Source organism: Notothenia coriiceps, unplaced genomic scaffold (assembly GCF_000735185.1).
Source record: "Notothenia coriiceps isolate Sejong01 unplaced genomic scaffold, NC01 NC01_scaffold00015929, whole genome shotgun sequence".
Taxonomy (NCBI): domain Eukaryota; kingdom Metazoa; phylum Chordata; class Actinopteri; order Perciformes; family Nototheniidae; genus Notothenia; species Notothenia coriiceps.
Window position 1 is genome coordinate 483277 of NW_011348630.1, and position 19737 is coordinate 503013.

General features: G+C 44.3%; 2 protein-coding genes across 3 annotated transcripts in view; one reads left to right on the forward strand and one right to left on the reverse strand.

Moving 5' to 3' along the window:
• The window catches only part of LOC104949319 (myotubularin-related protein 4), a 382796-nt gene that overhangs the window by 332454 nt on the left and 30605 nt on the right, over positions 1-19737 (reverse strand). The window lies entirely within an intron of this gene.
• Positions 10418-19737, forward strand: part of has3 (hyaluronan synthase 3) — a 12499-nt gene continuing 3179 nt past the window's right edge. Inside the window, exons 1-4 of the mRNA XM_010775659.1 lie at positions 10418-10563; positions 16291-16384; positions 16476-17023; positions 17806-17907. Coding sequence (XP_010773961.1) covers positions 16291-16384; positions 16476-17023; positions 17806-17907 — 744 coding nt within the window. The 5' untranslated portion in view covers positions 10418-10563. The remainder of the gene's footprint in view (positions 10564-16290; positions 16385-16475; positions 17024-17805; positions 17908-19737) is intronic.

The window sequence follows — 19737 nt, forward strand, 5'->3', positions numbered from 1 at the left end:
AAAAGAGATATGTTATATATCAAAACCCAGTTAGATTAACATTCATTGGATTGCACACTTTGTTTGTTTGTGTGGATATGTAGCAAATTAACATTTAAATAGCACTTAATGACTGACTGAATGGAAATGACAAAAAATGAAAATGTAAAAAATAAGAGAAGTGAGAAGGGCCCCGTGTGTGTTCCCTCCTACCTGTTTTCTTGATTGTGTTCACCTTGTGCCCCTGTGTTTTTCTCCTCCCTCCTCACCTGTCTCTTGTTTCCTTGATTAGTCCTGTGTGTATTTAAGTTCTGTTTTTTCTGTCTGTCATTGTTGGTTCGTTGTTTGTCTGTGACTGTGTTCACCGGGGAGTGTTCTGTTTGTCTGTGTATCCTTTAAATACAGGTATTTTCAGTGTTATCTGAATTTGGGTCATGCTTGCTTCGCTCACCCGTAACATAAATACTTTTTATAAAAGTAGTACAGTATTGCATCATATGATGTCAGAATATCAGGAAACAAACTAACAATGAAAAGTAAAGTATGAATCTACCTCCAAAATGTAGTGAAGTAAAAAATATGTAGCATAAAATGTAAATACTCCAGTAAAGTATACATGAGTCTAAATAGTACTATACTATATAATAGTAAATGTACTTTCCACCACTGAATATGCAGTTACAGCCACTTCGAGCAATGTATCAGTACACCTTTTTTTTCCTTTTTAATCACGATTACATGTCAGGGTGATACATATTTAGTAACAACTTGTGTACCTGCATGGATTGTACACAACAAAACTCACTCAGTGAAAAGAGCACCTTCTCCCAGAACAGAAGGCCTATATTTATTCATCAGGGGTATCGGATCCAGCTGAAAGTCACAGATGCATCTCCTGGCTCCTCGCCTCAAATCCTCATTCTACCTGGATGATATTCCCCGGGATCCATTTTGAGATTGCTGTGTGCCTGGGATGTCCTCTGAAGTAGGCCAATCACAGCGCGGATCCACTGCGAGCCCACTGTATAAGATAACAGCGCAAAGTGAATAATGCACCTGTACTAAGAAGCACCCAGTCTATATGTATTCATCACTGCTATCTGATATAGTGCCTGGCTTCATATGATATGTGAGGCTGGGGTTTCTTGTTTGGTACTGATGAGAAACTCAAGCTGTTTATAGGGGGGGGGGGTGTGTTTCTACAGTAAGCCTCTCCCAGCCAAAGGTCAGGTGTGAGGGTAGGAGCTCCGCTGGCCATGGTTGTTTCCATCCCACCTCCCATTTACCTTCCTCCTCTGTGACCTTGCCATCTCATTTAATGACTGACCTCGCAGAAGCAACGTCTTGCAGAAAAAAAACAAGCAGCTACATATTTCTTAACAATATGTTGGGAGAATATTAAAGGTTTGAGGTATACTAAAATAGATTTATATTGTGCAATATTTGTTTTTGTGCAACTCACATTGGTTTCTCATACAGCATCTCCAGAGCTGCATGCACACCTCTTCTGAACCTCAACAGAACAGATCGGATTAAGAACATCAGGTCCCTTCAGTAGAATGTCATTCATGCTTACTCCTCTGAACTTCTGGCTGCTGTTCCATACAAGCCGTACTGGTGTAGTCACTGAATGAGGGTTTGGTGCTACTAAGTGGCTTACTGGATTTGGTCCGTGAGTTTGATGGCTACACCTCTTTCAACCATTTCGTGGACTTGGGCTTTATATGCAGTTTGCCACTCAGGCTCCCGCTTTAATTATTTTTCCGTCCGTTTTTCTCAGATATTATTATTTTTCTTTCAATATTGACTTTCGTCTCGACACCTCCCACTTGAGCTCCTGGTTTCTAACCCAAGGAGCTAATCACAGGACGAGACACAGCTGGGTAAGGGAGGCAGAAACACAAGGGCAACAGGTGAACACAATGAGACAATCAGACACAGGAGGAAAAACACAGGAAGGAAAACAAGAGACAGGGAAAACAGAACATCCATCCATCCATCTTCTCCCGCTTATCCGTGGTCGGGTCGCGGAGGTAGCAGTTCCAGCAGAGAGCCCCAAACTTTCTTTTTCCCTGGCCACATCAACCAGCTCTGACTGGGGGATCCCAAGTCGCTCCCAGGCCAGCGAAGAGATATAATCCCTCCAACTGGTGGTCCTAGGTCTACCCCTTGGTCTCTTCCCAGCTGGACGTGCCTGGAACACCTCCCTAGGGAGGCGCCCAGGTGGCATCCTAACTAGGTGCCCGAACCACCTCAACTGGCTCCTTTCGACGCGAAGGAGGAGCGGTTCAACTCCGAGTCCCTCCCGGATGACCGAACTTCTCACCTCATCCCTAAGGGAGACACCAGCCACCCTGGAATGGAATGGAATGGAAACTCCGAGCTTTACTGCCGCATCTTCGCAGCACGCGTATCCCTCTTTGGCCAATTATGTGGAGCCCCCTCCCACCCGGCCTCAGCATGCTCAGTCAGCGCTCCACCTCAAACACCTCACTCACTTTCCTCTCCATCACACAATGTCTCAGACTTCAACCGTCTATCACCCGCAGGATGGCGTGTAATAACTTCAATGAACTTGGCTGCTTTCTCTCTAACTGCCGCCTAATTCACATCTGCTCTTTCCGTGACGTCGCTCATACCAGGAGCACCTGCCCCCACAACCCAACCCAACCTAACATTTATGGCATAAACGTATTTTCCCTTTAGAGTGTAACGGAGGCCCGGTTCTGGGCAAACCGCGCGCGCATCATTCTAACTCCTCAATGGTAATGTTTAGTTGGATTTAGAAGTGAAGATGTAGTCATTAGTTCCGGGCATGTCATTTTCAAGCCACACGTTTCTGGTCCAGAAACACTTTCAGAACATCCCGCACATTTTGGGGGCATTCTCAGAACATTATTAGAGCCATTTCTCCCGCATCGGCGCAGCGTCCACAGCAGCTAGACCGGTCATCTCTTATCCAAACCATCTAGGCCCTCGGCCGCTGGTCATCCCAAGCGTACCACGCTTACATCCGCGACAATCTAAACGCCGTCAGACATGCACACGCTCAAGTCAGCTGCTTTTAATCCGACTCTTTTGGGGACCCGTAATCAGCCCACGCAGATCATGCCGGAGACGGAACCCCCACTCTGAGTTTCCCACTGCACGGACCACAGCTCGTCCTCCCAGATCATCCCCCTCATATCATTCACATGTTACTTCAATACACTTACAAACATCACACTGTTGTGGCGTGGTTCCTGCTAGTGAACTCTGAATTTGTCAGATCTTATCTCTGTGATTTACTGCAGCCTGACAGGCCCTGAACGCCTCACTTCTCCTCGTGAAGTGGGATTCTGCTCAGATGGAGCCTCCGTAATGGTAGGCAGAAAGAATGGCGTCTACACAAAACTGAGAAGTAAGTACCCAGGCCTCATAGGCTGGCATTGTGCAGTGGTTCCCAAACGGTGTGCCGTGAGGCAAGTCCGGGTGTGCCGTGGGATTTTGTGACAACCATACGTTTTTTTTATTTACTATATCAGTACTTTGTATGCACTCATTTCATAATACAGAGGCAAACTCTATACCTAAAAACAATTATTTAAAAAAAAATCCTCACAGAACCCCATATTTCGCTGTTAACGCAGGTGCACAGGTCGGAATTATAAGACCGTGACACATCAAAGGCTGAAGGACAACATTAAAACAGAGAAACACGCAAGAGGGAAAATGGAGCGCTTTCTTGTGCGGAGCAAACCACCAACCACCAGTGCAGAGACTGCCGACAACCCACCACCGAAAGAAAAGAGGAAAAAAACTGTCAGCAGAAAGTTACCTGTCTTATGGCTTCAGTTGGACCGGGGATGTCAACAATCCTCAGCCCGAGTGCGTCGTCTGTCGGGAGAAGTTAGCTAATGCGAACATGGTTCCAAGCGAGCTGAAGAGGCACTTGGAAACCAAACATCNACACTTGCCTGTTTACTGTTCTCGCTACGCTATCCTCGCTAATTCGCTTCCTTATAAACGTATCGCACGCCACACCTCGCGTCGTAGTTACCACTACTGAATAATGTTTAGGACTTCAAAGTACAAAAACCAATTTAGAACCTATGCGTGAAAAGGAAACTTAGTTTTAATATGCTTACTAGTTTAGGGTACTTTTCCCGGTGAAGGAATACTTGTACACCATAAGTAATTTCCACCCATCATTGGCGCTTTGGCCGGCAGCTCTATGGGTGAAAGAACAATATAAGTACCTTACCTAGAATTGTTAGGGCGCTAGTCGTTAGCTTATAGACTTCACGAAACCTGTTTTTTAGGTATGTTTTTTACAGCTCGACACCTTCGGCATCATGACATTCGTTTCGTGTTGGTTAGTAGACTCGGCGGGACCGATTTTATGTGACCTACCGGTGGACGGACAGTCGGGAAGGAGACACGTGTTTGAATAGAGTCAGGGAGTAACCAGTACAGCGCAAGCAGCGTCCACTCAACCTCCTCCCTCGAGACAATTCCTTCAGACTTTCCTTCTCGCGTCTAACAAAAGGCCGACAACCATAAAAGTTATAGGACGCGTGGAGCTCGGCCAAAGAGGGGTTTTAACGGCCATGGGTGGAAATTTTCCAGTATAGTATAACAACAAGTAGTTATATAGTGTCCAGAGTCTATATATGTCTGGCATAGAGACTTAACCGACTTTGTGGCTTGTCTAGTAACGTCGTAAGGGTATTAGGGGAGACAAAGTCGGGGACAAAGGTTTCACGACTAAGAACAGACAATGAGAATCTACTTTGTGTATTCCTCTCCTAGTAAACCAATTTTTCTTGTTGTACCCGAGATCTTCCTCTAAGTCCACTATTCCCCCCCCAAATGGAACAACCACTAACCGATTAACCAAATGGTGTTCGGGTTTTGTAGCAATACTTTAGGATTCACCGTTTTAGACTACGTCGAGTAAAAGGGTCTGTCCAAAAATATTCCCGACAGTACAGCTTATTTTATAAATTAGGGGCTAATTAGCGTTGTTAGGTTAGTGTATGCGAATATTCGCTTCGCTCTAATCGCTCGAGTTTCACTGCGGCTGCCAGCTCTGTTTACTCGCATCATTCAAACAAGACGCGCTGGCTCGGGAGCTACAACTATAACAAAATGAACATATTTTACCGTGATTAAATTGTAATACACGTTTCTAAATGATGCCGAAGTAACAACATACTGATACCGGTTAGTAAAAACCATGAATTAATGCTTGACAAGTCTGCAGACAAGACGGTAGGCGAAAAACCTTTTAAAATGCTTGTTTTCTGAAGAGATTGGGTCGAACCAGGCTAAGCTAACGTTGTATATGCTCACTCCACACTCATAAAAACGGCCTAAGGACATAAATAAACCAGCGACTGTATTCTCCATGACACAGACAGTCTGTGGTTTGTACTTGTTTAACTTCTGTACAGTTTATGAACAGATATGAGGAGCTGTGATCTCTGTGTGCTAACTGCTAACAGCTAATGGCTGATGTTTTCTGGTTGAACGTCAGTAACGGCAGGCTGAGATCCTCACCGCTGATTGGCTTTCGCAAGAACGCGTCACGTGAATTTGACACTCGAGTTGAAAAAATTGAACTCTCGCGTTTGACGCGGCCCCCTTCAATCACCTCAATCGCGTGATTAACACCGCTTCATGCGCGCCATCGGAGCGAATTCGCTTCTGATCGTGTCTCTGCATTGACTTTACATGTAATCGCGCCGCCCCCAAACATCGCATCGCGTCCGGTCTGAACGCAGCGTAGGCAGTTATTTTGACACCTGTTTGATATACGTTTATTGCAATTAAATCACAGCCAAATCTATTTGGGGTCATACTGCTGTAGTTAACAGGACTAATTTAGCCTCAACAAATAATAAAGCTCAAATGATCCTGCGGAAAACTGGTGCAGCCATCATAAGGTTGTCTCTGATCAAAATGATTTATTCTTTAGCTCATAAGAACAATAGCCTGAAGTGGGGACTGGACTGCAGCTGGACTATCCGTGAACTAGAAGAAGACAAACGAAGGCACTGGGGTCGGGCAGAGTTTGAACAGAGTCGGCTGAAAGAGAATGAGACATTCCTTCTTTTGTTAAATTCATTGGGCAATAGGTTAACAGTGTAAGAGGCATGACCTTCTCTGTGTCCCCCTGTGTCAACATACAACCTGCAAACTGAAGCAGAGTTAGCTTTGTTTGCAGCCCAGGAATATTTCCCCAAATGCGGAGTCAAGGTATCACTGTGGCAGGCGGAGCAGAAACACAGGCTCTTCATCACAGTGGCAGATTCAGGCCTCCACCACAGTCTGGCTCTCACATCACACTTGTGTTTACTCTGGGGCTTATGTATTTTCTGTCAGTCACCAAAAATAACCTGCAGCAAGGTTTTTACCTCTAAAAATGAATTATATTATGGGTCTGTTTGATCAAGTAAATGAGCTCGAGACTGGGTTGATATATTAAAAAAGATTATCACAGAAACAAACGTAGGACAGTTTAAGTACCTTCAGGTATAACATTCCCTTCGTTTCCCTAATTCGAGTGAGTGTAAGATAAAGGTGGATTTCACACAGACAAGTGAACAGGATATCTTCCAGGAGTATTTCAAACGGAATCGTATTGGCTTCAGATAAACTTGGGAACATCTTTCTGCACTGTAGTTTTCCATCACTAACACTGAAACCACATGTTCAAGGGGTCGCTAAATATTCAGTTTTGATGAGGGGTGATTCCAAAAAAACTCTATTCAATTTTAATATGAACACAAGTGTGTTAAGACACAATTGAAAAAAATGTTTGTGAGTTTTTACAGTTATTTTCAAAGTGATGTAATTTAATACTAAAGTGGTTGCTCACACTATGTGGCTGTTGTCCAACGTTTCCTAGTTTTCTGGCCTCATTTTTGGGGAGTGAGGCACTGTACCGCTATTTTGGTCCAGGTCCCACTAGATGCTATGGAGAACGACATCTTGGCTGTATAGTTGTAATTCTTTGAAACGTTGTTCCGTTAGTCCCCAATGATCCTCAGAGGATTGGTTCTGTCTTTGTCATTTTGCCTTTGTTGTTCTTGACTCCTGAGTGACTTGTGTTTTGAGGAATCCACACAGAATACCAACCAGGTCCCTGAAGAAGTTTTTGTCAGCAACAACCACAAAAAAACGTTCACTCCTTCTTTACTGTATATGGCTTGGTTTATTCACAATAAATAATTGTTTTTTGGATTGTGCCGTGTTATACAGAGCCAGACCATTAAACAAACTGAGCTCACTTTGAAGCACAGAACAGACGTCCTCCAATGTTTTTTACATCATTATTTTCTGTGCTGACAGCCAAAAGATAGCATTAATTAAAAACCATGTTAAAGTCCCTAGAGAAGGAAAGAAGGTAGCCTACTAACACAGCATTTTTGCCTTTCAGCAATTCAAGCTCCACCCACTGTGCCTGCAGAATAATAATTACTGTGAAGGTCAAGAGGGTGTCTGTGGCCTCCGGGATGGACAAAGGTTTGTTGAATATGAGCTGACATTGTGTTTAATTAGGAGGTTTTCACCTTATTTTCTGCAATTAACAGCAAAAATAAAATATAAATTAAATTAAATATACTGTATAAACCAAGCAGCTACCCCTGGTTTAGGAAGTGAAGCCAGCTGAGAACAGGTCATTACATATCATTTAGCTGACGCTTTTGTCCAAAGCGACTTACAATAAGTGCATTACCATAAAGATTCAAACCCCAAACAACAAGGAAAGTGCAGATACTGTATATCCACTTCAATCATAAGTGCTGTTGAATTAGTTACAAGGACAACATTTACTCAAAAAGTGCCTAATATTTATTTTTAAAATGTATTTTCCAGCAATCATTTAATTGCCAAGGTACAGTCGAAATAGAAGGGTTTTCATTTTGCTTTGATATGCAGAGTTTCTGCTGTCCTGATGGGGAGCTCTTCCACCATTTAGGAGCCAGGATAGAAAACAGGCGTGTTGTTGAGTGGTACCTGGGTTCCACTCACAGAGATGTAGTAGCAGCCGATTGGCTGGTGCCAAGCGTAGTGCACGTGCTGGAGTGTATGGTTTAACCAAGGCCTGGATGTATCCCAAGGCTGTTAATATAAGGCTGTTCCCTTCACAGCTCGGTGGGCCAGTACCAGTGTCTTGAAGCAGATTCTTGCATCCACTAGCAGCCAGCGGAGGGAGCGGAGGAGAGGTGTAGTGTGGGAGAACTGGTGTGGGAGAACTGGGGGGGGGGTTGAAGACCAGTCTGGCTGCAGCATTCTGAATCAGCTGTAACGGTCTGATGGCATTTGCAGGTAGACCAGGAGGGAGTTGAGTAGTCCAGGTGCGAGATGACCGGATCCTGGACCAGGACCTGCGTTGCCTCCTGGGACAGTAGGGGACAGTAGGAGACGTATCCTCCTGATGTTGTAGAGGTTTTATCTGCAGGATCGGGATGTGGCAACAATGTTAGCAGTGACGTTCAGCTAGTCGTCCAGGGTCAACGGAGGTGCCAATGTTGATTGACAGGTCATGGATGGGAGAGTTCTTATCTGGGATGAAGAGCAGTTCATTCTTGTTTAGGTTGAGCTTCAGGTGGTGAGCAAACATCCACTGAGAGCTTTCAGGCAGACAAGCAGAGATGGGTGCGACCACCTGAGTTCCAGACCGGGGGACAGACACAATCAGTTGTGTGTCGTCTGCGTAGCTGTGGCAGGAGAAGCCATGAGAGTGAATGAGAGTTTGTGTACAGAGAGAAGAGGAGGGGACCAAGGACAGACCCCTGTGGGACCCCAGTGAGGAGATGACGAGAATCTGCCCCCCACACACCCCAACATTAGAATACAGAGATAAAAAAGGAGTTGCTTTGCTTTGAACTACCTGCAGCTTTTGCCTCCTTTCTTATAATGGAAAACAACAGACACATATTCACAGTGGTTTAAACTAACCATTTCATTTAAGCTAAGACAATTGTACTCATTAACATTTCCATAGAGTAGGCTACTACTAAACCCAGTTTCATGTGGTTTTGAGAGGAACTTGTCGGACAAAAACTCTGATCATGTCATTTGTTAGCTTAGGTTAGACACCATATTTGTATTATTAGGCAATGTCTCTATTTCCCCAAAATAGTGTAAGGAGAAAATGTTATAACACTGGAAGAAAGAAGGTAATGATCATTTGGGTCACCTTGCTCAGACTGTGATGCAGGATAAACCCTCCCTATTCCATTAGTTGACATTTAAAAAAATTAGTTACATTTCGATAAGTTTACTCTTGGTTACCAAAAGCAATATGTAATATGTTCACCTTCAGTTCGTTTTCCAAGTGAGAGACAGAAGGCAGTGCTGAAGCCATGAGGCTCTACTACAGCAAGGAGTGAGAGAGAAGGAGTGAGAGAGAAGGAGTGAGCAAGAAGGAGTGAGCGAGAAGGAGTGAGAGAGAAGGAGTGAGAGCGAAGGAGTGAGATATAAGGAGTGAGAGAGAAGGAGTGAGAGTGAAGGATTGAGCGAGAAGGAGTGAGAGAGAAGGAGTGAGAGAGAAGGAGTGAGAGAGGCTCTGAAGCTGGGGACTGGCTCACCTTTGAGAGTGTGTTTAGGTTCTATCTATTCTAATATTATTGAAATGTGTCTGAGAGGTTTTGTTGGTCATGTAGTGATTGTCGGAGGCGTACTGCAGTTTGTGCAGCCTACAGGACGTCAGCAACTCAGCCTCACACCGCAGAGGGAGGGCGAGGGGGGGAGGGATAGATAAATAAGCCCATAAAGGATGCTTTCAGAGGTGGAGAGGAGAGGGGGCTCCGGTCAAACAGTCCCCCGGCTTGTTGGAGGCTGCTGGCTGCATTGCAGAGAGATAGGGAGCTAGCTGGGGTATCCAGGGAGGGAGGGGGGTGAGAGGAGACAGAGGGGAGCTGTGGAGGAGAGGCTCAGCAGTGCTGATCAGCCAGCCGGCAGGACAGTGTGAGAGGGGTGAAGGATCCAGCTCTGCTGCAAACAGGGGACAGAGACGACTTACTGCAGAGCAGCGGGGGAGGGGTGGGGGGGGGCTGGGGAGGATTTGTTGCAGGGGGCAAGGAAGAAATCGTACGAAGCCAGGATCGGTGTCCCCATTTTGGCCCGGGTTCTTCACCTTCAGCTTCACCATCACTTTGGCCCCGTGCTCGTGATGGAAATCTTGAGAGCAGAGACTCCACCAGCTGTAGCCCCCACCTGTCAGACAGACGCAGGAACACACCAGCATCAGCTGCTGCTGGAGCACCTCTGATCACATCTCAGCTGGGGGGCTCCATGCCCGGGGACAGTCCAGGGAGATAGAGGGAGGAGGAGGAGGAGGAGCAGGCGGCGAGGGGCCGGCTCAGGGAGGTGGTGGAGGGTGGAGGTTTAAGCTGCATCCTGTATTTTTGGATGTGGGATCTCCTGAATTAAGCAAGCAAGCTGGAATAAAGATGTAGTGTGAGCGAGTGGAAGGAGGGGTGAGGAACAAGGAGAGCGCTGTGCTGAGGAGAGTAGAGGGCTGGACGTCCCGGCTCAACGGACGGAGATCTGGGGGGAGACCAAAGACGGAGGGCCCACTGGATCAGGAAGGTAAGGGTTTTAATAATATGCTTTCTGAGAGACTTTGTTCATAAGATGTTAATTCCCCCACAAAGAAAGATAGATAGGACATGTCCTCACATGTGAGTTAAACATGTAAATGTGGCTTTAGTATTAGGAACTTCTTCTTCTTGGTCGAATGCACTTATTGTAAGTCGCTTTGGATAAAAGCGTCAGCTAAATGCAATGTAATGTAATAATGTAATTTATACAATGATCCAGAAGAGGTTTGGAAGTAATACTTGAGGTTTGGCAGGTCGGTGTAAAGGTTCAGGTAAGGAGAACCAATGAAAATACTCAAAAGTGAGATCAATTATGATGAAAGTGAATGGAACGTTTTATAAAAATTGAAATGAGCAAAATTAAGCTTAGTAGGAAAATGAAGCACAAAGACTTGAGTGTGTTCTTGTTTGTGGGGTTTGTGTGTGTGTGTGTGTGTGTGTGTGTGTGTGTGTGTGTGTGTGTGTGTGTGTGTGTGTGTGTGTGTGTGTGTGTGTGTGTGTGTGTGTGTGTGTGTGTGTGTGCACGTGTAAGTGAGCAAATAAATGTGAGGCAACTAATCACTTGAACAGAACTAAAGAAATTCTGGAACTGAACTGCTGCTCGTTTCTGCTTCCATTTCCCCTGGAAGGTGTAAAAGGACTCAGTTATGGGTTAAGTGTGTCTATATATGTATTTAAATGATATGCGGTGTTGGTGTGTGTGTGTGCTGCCTCCTGCTTTCCCCTCTGTGGAGGCAGACAGTGACTGTTAGGAAACAGGAACACTCAGAGCGCCTTTTGGATTTTCCATGGCATCAGTACTGGACCTGCCTGCTCTGGTTGACTTTCACACAAAGCCTGCTGGGACCTCAGGTGTGGTCTATAAAGTAGCTACCCCACACTCTGATCCAGACAAACAGAAGAATAGGTGATAATATTCAGTTGATGGGTATCATAATAATATGAGGCATTAAAGCAAAGACTAGCATTAGTTATTTTTGAAGAAACAAAGATATTCATCCTTCTACAGTGGTAAGGATGTATTCACACTCACTGATTTGAACACTCAGGGACTTGTTCTGGGAAGACCAGCCGCTTCAGTGGCTAATGTTAGCTCATGTTAGCAAACTTTAGAGCTGTCTAACTGACTTGTTTTTGTGAGGTCAACTTAATGACTTTGACTTTGTGCCTCTGTTACTGTGTTTTTGTAAGCCAGAGAGGAACATGTCAGTACATTCAAAGTAAAGGAAACATTTTCATCGTGTTTCCTTTACCTCGTTCTCAGTCAGGTCACCTTAAACTGACCCTCTGAAGTCGGACAGATATTTGGGAGGTCCTGGTAACAAACTCACAATAACTATTTATATTGCACATTTTATGCATGCTTCTTAATTCATATTAAACTATCTTTGGCTCTTTACTTGCTGTAACAAATGTAAATGTCCCCTCTGTGGGACGAATAAAGGTATTCTGATTCTGAACTATCACCCAACTTCCCCTCAGCCATGTTGAGCTTCGTGGCCATATTAAAGTGATGCTTTATACGTATTTATTTTTTTATTATACCACCTGCCTCACTGCTCAAAATGAACATTGTTACCAGCAGCAGCTGTTTTCAATGGCAGAGCTCTGATGAACCCATTGTACCTGGCCAACAGCAAGCAGCAGACAGACGACACCCCCCAACGTAAGGAGGATGTTTGAGCTAAACAGCAAGACATTTTCCAAGGCAGTAAGTGGAGACCAAACCAGAGCTGAAAAAAGAGTGAACACTCGAAACACGTGTTCGAATGGACACAATTTTTTTTTTATTTTGCCACAGACACAAGTCTGTCAAATGTACAATTTCTTTAGCTTTTTGTTGAGTTCTGCTGAAAAGTGGTCAAATAAACCCTCATGAATGCATCTTTAAAACAGATGATCTAAGATAATGAAGGGAAATAAAAGACAATTAATTGTGTTTTTATTCTGTAAATGCCACTTGTGGACAGGGAGTGTTCACTAACAGCCACATAGTCTTGCTTTAAAGTCTGAAGCCCCATCAACGGGAACAAGAGATGGTCTCATTGAGTACACTCCAAATTTAAACATAACCACAACCACCCAGTGTTGTTGGAGCTGGACCTTTGCTGGGTGTCTTGTCTTCTCAGTCCAATTCCTGTGTGCCTCTTTACTGTAACTGTCCAAAAAAAGAAAAAGAAATTGCCCAAAAAATGTAAAGGATTCTAATGACTTATAACAGCTGATTTCAAAGCCTGTAGTTATAAAGTTATTCTCCAATGGATAAAATACAAACTGCGTTGCATTTGCATCACCGTCATCACTGTACACACATCTCTTCAGCAAAGAGCATTTGATCAGATCATCAAAACAGAGCCATCTAGTGGCAACATCTTCAGGAGAGTTTTCCTAGCACAGTTTTCCTAGCGCAAGTGAATGCATAGAAACTGAACATGTAGAGCGTGTCTTCTCAGTCTGTTCACCTTCAGAACTGGCTTCCCTCTGGTACATACGTCCATAGAGACATTAAACATTTATACATTAAAAGTTAGTACTTTATTACCTTCATAAAGACAGGTTCATAAGAGAATGTGTGAGAAGATTTTATATTAAAACAAACTAGTCTTGAATTTCAGGGATATGTATAAAATATGGCATATACTATATGTTCCACCAGAATGAAAAAGGCTGAATGAGCTGTAGCAAAGACCTGCGCTGATGAACCCTTCACTGAGGGTTAGCCAAATAGAGCTGCTAGACGCTGAAGGCAGATGCTTTCTCCTCTGTTGATGAAACCGAATAAATATACAACGGGTTGCATATTGATACATGCATATTATGTGCCCCCAAAAGTGTCCAACAGTACAGTTACACAGGATGCCAAATGTATTGTGTCCAAGCAGCACTGTTCCAGGGAGAGGGAGGAGGGGGGGGGGGTCTGAGGGAAGCCTGCACTCACAGTCTACAGCAGCCCTGTTTCCTGACACTTCTCACTCCTTCTCTTGCTCCATCCTGAAATATCTCCCCATTCCCCTCCCTTCCTCCTTCTCCCTCCCTGTGTAAAGCCCCTGTCCTGAAGCCAAACTGTCCCTCAGCCACACCCCCGACTCCTCACCTGGACCCCCAGCCCATTGCGTCAGAGTATGCAGGGTTTCTTCAATGTAACTCCTGGGATAGAAATGGGAATACTATACTTGAACCTGGGAGCATTGGAATGACACTTTTCTTTACATTTGATTTACATCTATCATCCTCTTTATAATGATCTTAATTTGGACTTGTAATTATCTGCACCCCAATCTGGATCTGGACATAGACACATGTATATGTGGTGGGAGAATTTGACCAGCATCACTTCAGAATCATTTTGGATATGTGGGGGGATACAGAGTGACAGCTTCAGCTTTTATATATCACCAGTTCTGCGAGGACCTAATAAGTCAGATGCCATTTTGACCACGTTTACCCAGGGAGATTGAGTTCCTACCGAAGATCCTACGGTGATTAGCTAAGTTATTTTTTCCTTTGATCTTTCAAAGTTTGATTAATTAAATTAGAGTAGAAGTACTTGCCCCTTGATGGTGATGTTACTTCTGCTGCACTGTGACAGAAAAAATCCTTCTTTTCTGAACAGAGAGATACTGGAAGCTCTTGGATCTACCGTTCATTGAAATATGCTTCCTTGGAATTCAGACATCTTATAAATGACAACCCCCCCGGCCCCCCCACAAACACACACTGTCCTAATGACTAATACCATACTGTGGCCCATCACACCGTCCATGTTACTGTCTGCTTGTTATCTGGCACCCGGACATTAAGGCATGCTGCCTGAGATCATAACCATAGATCATACCTCAAGCAGAAGCTCAAAGCATATTCAATTCTATATATATGTACAATTTAAGTACAATACAAACTACAATATAATATAATATATCTAAATACAAAACAATTCACAATATAATAATATTGAACACAATATTTCCATGTTTGAGCTACACAAGGAAACTGCAGACATTTGTTAAAAGCTTGGCAAACAAAAACAACATTTTAATTTAATTAATTGTATTTCAGGAAATTGCACTGAATATTCTGAACATGCAGGTTTATCTTCTATTTTTATGTGATGGATTTGTGGTCAGCGTTTGATCTGACGTTCTTCTCCAGAATAATTCTGAAAAAATTAACATGAACAACAATGGCAATAGAAACAGAACTCTGACTCAGCAGGATCATACATGCTAACAGAGAGGACTACATTCCACTGTCAGAACCTGCGTGTCACACAGAGTGTTTCTCTGGATCTCTGTTCAGAATGTAGATCTGTGAAGAACCTGTGATCAGAGCCAGGATGTAAATCTATACATGAACCTCAGAGGAGGAAAACTGTGTGTGTGCCAGCGTCTCAGAGCTGAATGTAACTCCATTAATATCAGGCTGTCTGAGGGGGGGCGGGGTGGACGGGGAGGAGGGGGTGTGCGCTGCAGGAGGTAATTTCATGAATGAAAGGGAAGAATTGTTCCTCCAAAGTTTTGACCAAGCATTGGCCAAACCCTGACTGGCCTTTAATTAGAATTATTAACCCAGAGAGAGGGAGAGAGGGAGCGCCAAACTTAAAAATGTATAGGTATTTTTTAACTATTTATTCAAGTTTGACTATTACTTAGCAACAAACTGGACGGCTGGGTGAAGACGGATGAATACGTTTGGTAGTACATTATTAATCAGCTATTATTCACTGGACCAGGACACTTGAAGTACCAGAATGTGTGTTGTTGTTGTTGTTGTTTAAGGTTTTGGGTACTTACTTAATAAGCATAGGGTACATATGAGTTTTTACTTTGGATTAACACTAACAACTAACTTCTTCTGTTTTTAAAAGTTGTAAATAACTAGTCCCTGTAATAGAAAGAGTGGAATAGTAAGAATAGTACTGTAGCTGTAATGACTGCACACTGGGCAGGTATTATATGTTTCATGTTCTTCTGCCACCATGTTTCCATGATGTCACTGACTGCAGCCGGCCAATGAAAGGTTTCACAGAACACACAGGAAACAGGAAATGACACTTAGGTCAACAAATGAGTTACAAGCTCTCTCTGTCAGAACCTTCAGTAAGACTCTGAGTCTCACCTCACAACAGACCTGTTTATGCTCACGCTTTCATGTACTTTAAACATGCTCACTTCAAAGCATACAGAGAAAATCCATTCAATAAGTGAGGTTGTTTTAATCGCTGCTGTGATTCAAACAGTTTACACAGGCCCAATTTTATTTCTCTCTTTCCCGGCCTGGCTCGTGTTCTCCTCCTTCACTTCACCCTCTCTTTGACCATCCTCTTATTCTTCCTCTCTCACTGTATTCCCCCCTCATCTTCACTCCACAAAACCTGAAAATGTGTCCTCACATTGCATGATCCTAACCTTCACATCTGTTGTGGCCCCCCCACCTCCTCAACCAGGGTTCGAGTTATGTGGGAGCCAATGGAAGCTGAGCTCCCATAAGGAGGGGTCTGAGCTCCTATGAAAGCAGTGAAATCATACATCTGTGGGGGTCGCTAATTCATTACCAACAACCATTATTTAATTACAAATAATGCATGTGTCAATGTAATGAGTATTATTTATACTGTGTGTGTATGTGTTTGCATGGGTACACGCACGTTAGTTTTAAAGACCCCCATAAAGCTCAGATTATAACTCGAACCCTGTCCTCAACCTCTCCTCTCCCCCAGATGCCCTCTCGCTGCAGGAATGCGCTGAACATCGTGGTCACCACCCTCTTTGCTGCGGTGGTCCTCTTCACCATCCTGCTGGCCTATGTCACAGGTGAGTGACAGTAATACAGAGACACATGTACATGAGAATCACAACAAAGGATGCTCTTGCAAATCTAACTTGTCTTTTATTTGTATTTCAGGCTACCAGTTCATCCACACTGAGCAGCACCACCTCTCTTTCGGCCTCTATGGTGCCTTCCTCTCCCTCCATCTCTTCCTCCAGAGCCTCTTTGCCTTCCTAGAGCACCGGCAGATGAGGACCCCCGCCCGGCCGCAGCACCTCCGTCGCTCCGTTGCCCTCTGCATCGCTGCCTTCCAGGAGGACCCGGATTACTTGAGGAAGTGCCTGCGCAGCATCCGCCGGATCTCCTTCCCTGGCCTGAAGGTGGTGCTAGTGGTGGACGGGAACCGGCCAGAAGACCGCTACATGATTGACATTTTCCAGGAGGTGATGGGTGGGGCTGACCAAGCTGGCAGTATGGTGTGGAAGGGAAACTACCACAGTGATGGGGGAGGAGGAGGAGTGGGAGACGGAGGAAGGAGCAGGGTGCACATGGAGGAGGCTACACGGGTGGCCCGGCTGGTCAGAGGCTGCCGGTACTCCTGCATCATGCAGGAGTGGGGGGGCAAAAGAGAGGTGATGTACACAGCCTTTAAAGCACTGGGGGACAGTGTGGATTATGTGCAGGTAAGGGCCACACACAGAAAACGTATGCATGTACAATCAAAGTATACATAAAAGGATTGGACCGTAATGTGATTGATGTGGCCCCTTTGCCACATCGATTGCAGAATAAAAAATGTGCTCATGTTTATTGTTGGTATTTATATCGGCCTTGCTTCCTAGCTGGTGTAAACAGATATCACCATTCCTCTGAATACATTTTGACTTAAACCTGGACATTATTTGCAAAATGTAAGCAGTGTGTTTGAAGCAAAACTGTTACTGTAGAAACACTGCAGTGTGCTTAAACAGAATGATTCTTTCGTTTCCTTACATTGCCTTTCTGTTTTCTTGAGTCTCCACAGACAAAATAACCTTAAACTACATGTTAAGGCGAATAACAATCTTAAATCAAAGAGGAAGTAGAACTATATTTGAAACTTCTGTGACTCACCTTAAACCCGTTTATAATACAACAGCAACCCAAGACAACTAAAAACATTTGACTTATTGTGTTTAACCTATTTGCCCTCCAATCCTAATGAACAACACAGCCAGCTGTTGCATGCCCTCTGTGCCCTTGCTTTGGGTCAAAGGTCACGTCCACAGCTGACCCAGTTCCTTGTGGTTAGAATTACCCAGCTGGGATCTCTGTCAGCAGCCTCTCATTTCACTCATGATTTTGAGCATAAATACTACTCAGTGCTCTGAAACACCTGCAGCCTTTGGCCAAAGGATGCATATGTTTAGGTCTGTGTGATTCTCAGAATGATTGCACCCTCTGTGTTTGTTGTATCCTGTTTCAGGTGTCTGACTCGGACACCGTTCTGGACCCAGCATGTACCATTGAAATGCTGAAGATCCTTGAGGACGATCCAATGGTGGGAGGAGTTGGTGGAGACGTACAGGTACCTTTCAATTGTAAACATAATACAAATGTAAAAGTATATTTAAGCCCCATGATGTTTAGTCTACAAGTCAACTTAGACCCTTTAAAGCAGTGGTTCACAACCTTTTTTCCCAAGAGACCCCCCAAATGACTCCTGTTGGAAGTTGCGCCCCCCCCCCCCCCGTTCTGATCTGATCGGAGCAACTGTGACAATATCGCACACTGAAACCGGCAATGGACAATGACTATGCTTTTAAAATGCGCTTATCGAAAAGCTGTTTGGACACTTACCGGGCAGAGAGAAACATTTCTATTAAAGAAAGATTATACATGTTCTCGTGTTTTTTTTTATGCCTTAGCACTAACCGTTGAATTGTTATTCCAAATTATTAATCAATTTTTTTATATTTTATTGTAAATGTAGAGACAAGGCTTTAGTGACTATGTATGTGCTTTACATTATATGTAAAATAATAAAAAATAAAAAAAATATGATGCCTTGGCCTCAAATCATCTGAGGCTGGCGACCCCCCCTGCGATCTTTGGCGCGCCCCCCCAGGTTGGGAACCACTGCTCTAAGGTATGTGTGGACGGCCTCCTACAGCATGTAATGAATCGTACAATTATTTTCCTCGATAAACTTGTTCTCGAGACGATCTTCTGCTCCGTTTTTCGCATCACTCAGATCCTACAAGCAAGTATGAGCTCGTGGATTCATCTCCAGCTAGCGTGTGCGCCTACTGGATGGCTTCAACATCGAGCAGGGCCCTGCCAGTCCTACTTTGGATGCGTCCACGTGTATCAGGGCCCTCCTGGGGATGTATAGGAACTCTTTGGGCTCCGCAGCGGCTTCGCTGGAGCGCTACTGGTACCGTCAGACCTTTCCTCCCGCGGAGCGCTCAAAGTGGGCAGGCTTCGGGGCAGCGACCGCNCTGGGCGCTCCCAATAAAAACATCCTCCCCTCTGTCATGAACCTTGGAGTGACCATCACTAGCACTTATAAATTCGACAAGCAAGTCAGCACCATAGTCAAGTCCTGCTTTTTTTTAAATAAGACTATTGGCCAAAACCAAGTCGTATTTATCTTTTAAAGACTTAGAAATTGTTATTAATACCTTTGTAACCTCAAGACTGGACTACTGCAACGCTCTATACGTTGGTATGGACCAGGCCTCAATTAAACGCCTGCAGTTAGTCCAAAACGCAGCTGCACGTCTTCTGACTGGCCACAAAAAGTGTGAACACATCACCCCAATTCTGGCCTCACTACACTGGCTTCCAATTCGGTTCCGAATTTATTTAAAAATCCTTTTATTTGTTTTTAAAGCCCTAAATGGGCTGGCTCCTGCCTACATAGCTGAACTCCTCCAGCGCTACACCCCAGCCAGAGCTTTAAGGTCTGCTGACCAGCTGTTGCTGATGGTGCCCAAGACCAGGCTCAAAACCCGAGGGCACCGAGCCTTCGCAGCAACTGGCCCTAGGCTCTGGAACACTCTGCCCCTCCATGTGAGGTCGGCCCAGACCCTAGGGGTTTTTAAATCTACTCTTAAGACACACTTCTTCTCCCTGGCCTTCTAGTCAGAGCGGAGCACGACTCCGGAGTTTTCCCTGTGTTTTTTATATATCTGTTGTAATTTATTGTCTTTTATTATTACATGTACAGCACTTTGGCTCGTCCAAAAATCGCTTTTAAATGTGCTATATAAATAAAACTTGGTTTGATTTAGGTCATTTGGGTGCATTTCCCATATCCCATTTAGGGTTGTTGTTTTTTGTTTTTTTTGGGGTGACTTTACGTGAATAAGTTACGCTATGGATTTTGACTTTGAGAAGTTTGTTAGTGGTCCGA